The 5931-nt window shown below is 40.7% G+C and overlaps 1 protein-coding gene across 1 annotated transcript in view; it reads right to left on the bottom strand.

Moving 5' to 3' along the window:
- Positions 1-3517: 3517 nt before the first annotated feature.
- The window catches only part of usp34 (ubiquitin specific peptidase 34), a gene marked incomplete in the record, with an annotated part of 159254 nt that continues 156840 nt past the window's right edge, over positions 3518-5931 (bottom strand). The window contains 1 exon segment of the mRNA XM_014026634.1: positions 3518-4708. Within this exon segment, the coding sequence (XP_013882088.1) occupies positions 3999-4708 (710 nt within the window).

Raw genomic sequence — 5931 nt, 5'->3', positions numbered from 1 at the left:
TTTGTTTGCAAGATTTTTAACAATACTCAGTATTTCTTCTTTGTCAGTTCCATCAAGAAAAATAATATTGGCACAACCCATTTCTGTATGATTCACATTATTATCAGTGTGCATTGCCAATGCAATGCACACTATTGTGATTCATTTCCCATCTAAGTCATCTCCACTTTGGCACACTTCTCGTCCTGCATACTTTGTCCTAGAGCTGCCATTGTATTCAGTGTGCATTGCCAATGCTATGCACACTATTGTGATTCGTTTCCCATCCAAGTCATCTCATTAATAATATTTAATCTAAATAGTTCAGTGGTTACAATACTAATATGATTGTATTTTGATGTTTTACTATAACATTGTTCTAATATTGTTCTATTTCTGCAATATATTGCAGTTTATTATCAACAATTGCATTGGCAATGTGGCCTCTTTCTGCACACATGCAAACCAACCCCTGGCAGTGCCCTCTGCCACAGCTCCAATGGTCTCATAACATGGGCTTTCATGTGGGAGATCAGGGTTCAAAACCCAGCTATGGTAACTTTAACAAAAAATCTCTACAAAAACTTCATATTATTACACTCTTACCCTCATTACAAACACCTGCTGACTTGACAAGCACAAGCTGGTATAGAAAACACATTTGAACTTGGTCAAAGTTCATTCTGCAAGTTCACTGCTACAGGCAAAGCCATGCTGCAGTGACATGCTACATGGCAATGCACACGTGTTTTTACATTGTAAAAACCCATGTCTAATTCATGTCTGTAAAGCTCCTGTGCCAAATGATTGCTATGCCTTTTGGTGCTTGTACAACTTAATAGTTTTTGAAATATTAATGTTTAAAATCAAACAATGGAAGTCAATGGATCCTTGTATTGTATCTACTCAGTACTGCACCATAGTTTAATAATATTTAAACTCAGTAGTTCACAATGAACAGTGTTTACAATACAAACATGATTGTATTTTGATAATTTTACTATATTGTCCTAATATTCCTTTATTGTTGTAATATATTGCAGTTTAGTGTCAATAATTGCACAGGCAATATGGCTTCTTTCAGCACACATACAAGCCTAACACTGAAAGTACCTACTGCAACAGCTCCCATGGTGAACACTATGGGCTTTCATGTGGGAGATCAGGGTTCAACCCCAGCCATAAACAAAGTATTTCATTAAAACTACATAATTCTAATTGTCATATTCTCACACAATTACCCTCATTACAAACAACTGCTGGCTTGGCAGGCACAAGCTGGTACTTGTTTAGCAAACACATTTATACTTGGTCACAGTTCAAGCTGCAGGCATTGAACACTTGTTTTTGCATCGTAAAAACCCATGTCTAGTCTACTTTTGGTATTTTCGCTGCAAGATGGGCCAACATTAACAAAATAAGGATTAAATCCATTAACAATTCATCCTGATCATGTAATTCATTTCCATCCTTTACAAAATATTGAGATACCTGAATTTTATTCGCCATGTTTCTTTCATATCAACATTATTTTTGTTTAATAAATCACTAATATTCTTTCTTATGCTTTCTTATAATCCATACCAACTTATTTTTATACTTTTTGTATCTGTCTTCTGCTTCTTTTGTTCTCGACTTCAGAAAGCTTGAGTACAGGTAGTTTGTTTACACGCATTTCTTAAACCTTTAGTCATACATAGTTTGTCAGCACTATTTTTTCTTTGCATAATTTTTTTTGCACACAAGTTTTTTTATTCAGATCTTCAAAAATGTTCATGAAAACATCATATGCTTTGTTTACATCACTTAAGGAACTTTCAGGCGAATCTCATCCACCCCCGGTGCCTTGTCACCGAGGAGCTTTTTAACCACGTCTGTGACCTCAGCACTAACGACTGAGTCCACAGGCTCTGCTTCCTCATTGGAAGATGTGTTGGTGGGATTGAGGAGGTCTTCGAAGTATTCTGCCTACCGACCCACAATGTCCCGAGCTGAGGTCAGCGGCACACCAAACCACCTCAACTGGCTTCTTTAGAGGTGCACACTACCTTTTCAGGTCAGCAGTGCACCATGCCTACCATAAAGTGTTGGTGGTGAACCGCCTTACCCCTGTGAGGCGCCGAATTGTGGACCAGAATTGCATCAAAGCTGTACGGAAGTCTTTTTCCATGGCCTCTCTGAACTCTTCCCATGTCCAAATTTATGCTTTAGCAAACACCCGAGCTGCAGTCTGCTTGGACTGCCGGTACCCAACAGCTGCTTCCAGAGTCCCTTCTTCTTCTGACAGCATCCCTCACCGTTGGTATCCACCACCAGGTTCCGCTGGAGGGTTGCAGCCACAACAGGCACAGACAACCATGAGGCCACAGCTCCGGTAAGCAGCATCGACAATRGAGGTATGGAACATGGCTCCCCCAGAACATATTCAAAGTTCTCCCGGAGTTGAAGCTCTGTCTGATGTGAGGCTCTGCCAGACATTCCCAGAAGACACTCATTATACGTTTGGGTCTGCCAGGTCTGACCGGCATCCTCCCCCACCATGGGAGCCAAGCCAAGGACATAATCACTATCTTAAAAGTGTGTGTGTGTGTGTTTTGGTGAGACAGTTTTTAAATATCTTTTTTTTTCTGCTTCGGATGAAAAAAATTGGGGGTGGGGGGGGACATGTCCCACCCCGTACCTATGGCGGTTACACCCATGGAGCCAACTCACCACCAGGTAGTGATCAGTTGACAGCTCCACCCCTCTCTTCACCCAAGTGTCCAAGACATGCGGCCGCAGATCAGTTGAAACAACAAAGTCGACCATCGAACTGCGGCCTAGGGTGTTCTGGTGCCAAGAGCACATATGGATACCCTTTTGCTTGAACATGGTGTTCGTTATGGATAATCCATGAGGAGCATAGAAGTCCAATAACAAAACAGTCGGGTTCATATTGGGGTTGGGGTGGCGTCCCCACCCCCCCAACCACACGCCTCCAGGTCTCACTGTCTTTGCCCGCATGAGCACTGGAATCCCCCAGCAGAAGGAGGGAGTCCCCGTTAGGAGTGCTCCCAAGCACCCCCTCCAATGACGACAAAAACGGTGGGTAGTCTGAAAGGCTGTTAGGCGCATAGGCACAAGGTCATACATTGTATTAAAATCATTTTTATTAATTTAATTTCTATTAAAATAAAGTCAGAAGAATATCAGAACACAGCAGACGAAGCATAGAACAATAAGCTAAACAATAAATTGTGGAATGTACTTCAGTAAAGAAAATAAAAGCTCCAGCTGGTCCAACATGGAGGCTTTATTTCAACCACAGTCAAATAAAGCATCATTTATCTATATACTTTTTCATATCTATATATCTATGTATATATATATATATATATATATATATATATATATATATATATATATATATATATATATATATATAGTTTTTCATATACACTTTCAGGCAATAATTACAGAGGATTCTTTACAGAATCAGGTTTCTCGTGGTTCTCGTAATTTACAAGTAAACTTACTTTTTGGATAATTAGACCACGGAAAARGTCAAGGCAACTTTATTTTGCCTTGTACATAACGTAGAAAACTGGCACGGAGGACGACTATTTTATACACAGTAAAAATACAATAAAATTAAATTACACACCGGAGACAAAAGTTATGTAAACCTTTCCCCGTTACAACAAACCTTAAAAACAAAACAAGCAAAAAAAAAAAAAAAATCACATTTTGTTAAAAAAACAAAACAAAAAACAACAAAAAACCCCACTTTCTTGCCCTTATATACTGCAGCTTTCATAACTTCAGATTTTTGTCTTTGTTGAATTAGTTGGTTGGCTTTGAATGGCAAAAAATTTATCAGCACAAAAACAGAATAAACCACTGAAGCGGCAGAAATCGACAGAAAACATCAGCAGAAGGCAACAGACAGCAAACGAGAGGAACCCAGCAGAATGTCTGGTTCCTCTCAGCAGAACTTAGAACAAAGGTTCTTAGAGATCTTATGCTTTAGGTCAATGATATCATGAGGGTAGTGGACCTTTAACATACAGTTTGGTTACTATGGCAATAGTGGCTTCCACAGTCCTGTACAGCATGTCCAGCACGTCACGTGGGGACATCTTTGAGGGTGRGGTGTGACTCCCACAGTAGTCAGGCCCCTCCCCTACCAACCCAAGGGCTGATGGAAAGGCAGTGTCCTCTGAAAGGGGTGGGGTGGACCTGATTCTGGCTTTGGATGCTGCCTCCTTTTCTTCTTTCAACTCCTCCGAGGAGGTAGATGTTGTTTCACCTCTGCTCCCATCTAACTGCACCTCCACCTGCTTTCCAGCCCCGCCCACAAGCTGCTGTGGTTCAGGCTCCTCCCCCTGCACAAACCCCTCTGCTGCATCCTGCAGCAAGGAGGAGGAAGAAGAAAATGATGATGACGACGATGAGGAGGAGGCCTCCATCTTCTCCTCTTTCAAGGAGGAGTCCAGGTTTTCAGAGGTGGTGGGGGTGGGGTCGGGAGAAGGAGGATCCTGCTCTGTGCCWGGGTCTATCAGGGAGGAGTCCCTCGTCTCTGTATCTGAGGTGCTGGTGGGTGTTAATGCATCCTGGTGGTCGGATTTCAGCTCGCTGCAGTCGGGGAGAGCTAAGGAGGAGGAGGCCATGCAAATGGGGGGCTCTCTGACTCTGCCTTCTTCACTGCACACTCTCCGCCTCTTCACAGGAGTTACTCCTTCATCCTTAGCTGCAACAAAAAGACAAGAGAATAAATACCTTTAAAAATCAGTGTTTTTTTTTTGGGAGACTTATCATATTTTAAAAAGAAGAGAGGAACAAAAACAACAATACAGAGGTTTCAAACAAAGCAAACCAAAAGGCATCATTAACTCACACATACAGTGGGGAAAATAATTATTTAGTCAGTCACCAATTGTGCAAGTTCTCCCACTTAAGAAGATGAGAGAGGCCTGTAATTGACAACATAGGTAGATCTCAACTATGAGAGACAAAATGTGAAAAAAAATTGAGAAAATCATTTTGTCTGACTTTTAAAGAATTTTTTTGCAAATAATGGTGGAAAATAAGTATTTGGTCACCTACAAACAAGCAAGATTTCTGGCTGTCACAGACCTGCAACTTCTTTTTTAAGAGGCTCCTCTTTCCCCCACTCATTACCTGTATTAATGGCACCTGTTTGAAGTCGTTTGAAGTCGAAAGGCACCATAATCACTCACTATTTTGTGCATTTAACATAAAAATATCAAACTGAGGTTTTTATTTAAACTGTTAAGAGTGCTCTTTATTACAAAGCTGTGCAGTTAGAATATCAAGCACCTTCAAGGCCTTTATACAGAAATTAAGCACTTTTCAAACCTCGAAAATACTTTGTTAAAATTCAGGCATTTTCATGGATTTTAATCACCTGTCTCTGACTCTGGAACAAGTGGCAGACAAAAGAAAGATAGATATAATTTAAAAGGTTGGTGTACATCATTTAAACACACAGCCTAGAAACATAAAAATATCATGTTGAGTGTGTATCAGAGAGTTTTATGAAAGATTTTCAAGCATTAGCTGAGGTAAGCTTTTTTGTGAAAACTGAGAAAATGGACTCTCTCAATAGAAACATACACTATATTGCTAAAAGTATTTGCTCACCCATCCAAATGACTGTGCACCAGTGCACAAAGCAAAGGTCCATAAAGACATGGATGGCAGAGTCTGGTGTGGATGAACTTGACTGACCTGCACAGAGTCCTGACCTCAACCCAATAGAACACCTTTGGGATGAATTAGAGCGGAGACTGTGAGCCAGGCCTTCTGTCCAACATCAATATGTGACCTCTAGGGATGGGTACCTTTGACGTTTGAAACGATTTGGTACCGTTATGGCAATATATACTTAACAAAGACAGAAATACGTGGTCCAAGAATGAAGGTACTCCGTGAGATGATCAGCTGAGTTTT

Source organism: Austrofundulus limnaeus, unplaced genomic scaffold (assembly GCF_001266775.1).
Source record: "Austrofundulus limnaeus strain Quisiro unplaced genomic scaffold, Austrofundulus_limnaeus-1.0 Scaffold574, whole genome shotgun sequence".
Classification (NCBI taxonomy): domain Eukaryota; kingdom Metazoa; phylum Chordata; class Actinopteri; order Cyprinodontiformes; family Rivulidae; genus Austrofundulus; species Austrofundulus limnaeus.
The sequence above is the reverse complement of the archived record's forward strand: the minus strand, read 5'-3'. Positions and strand labels throughout refer to the sequence as shown.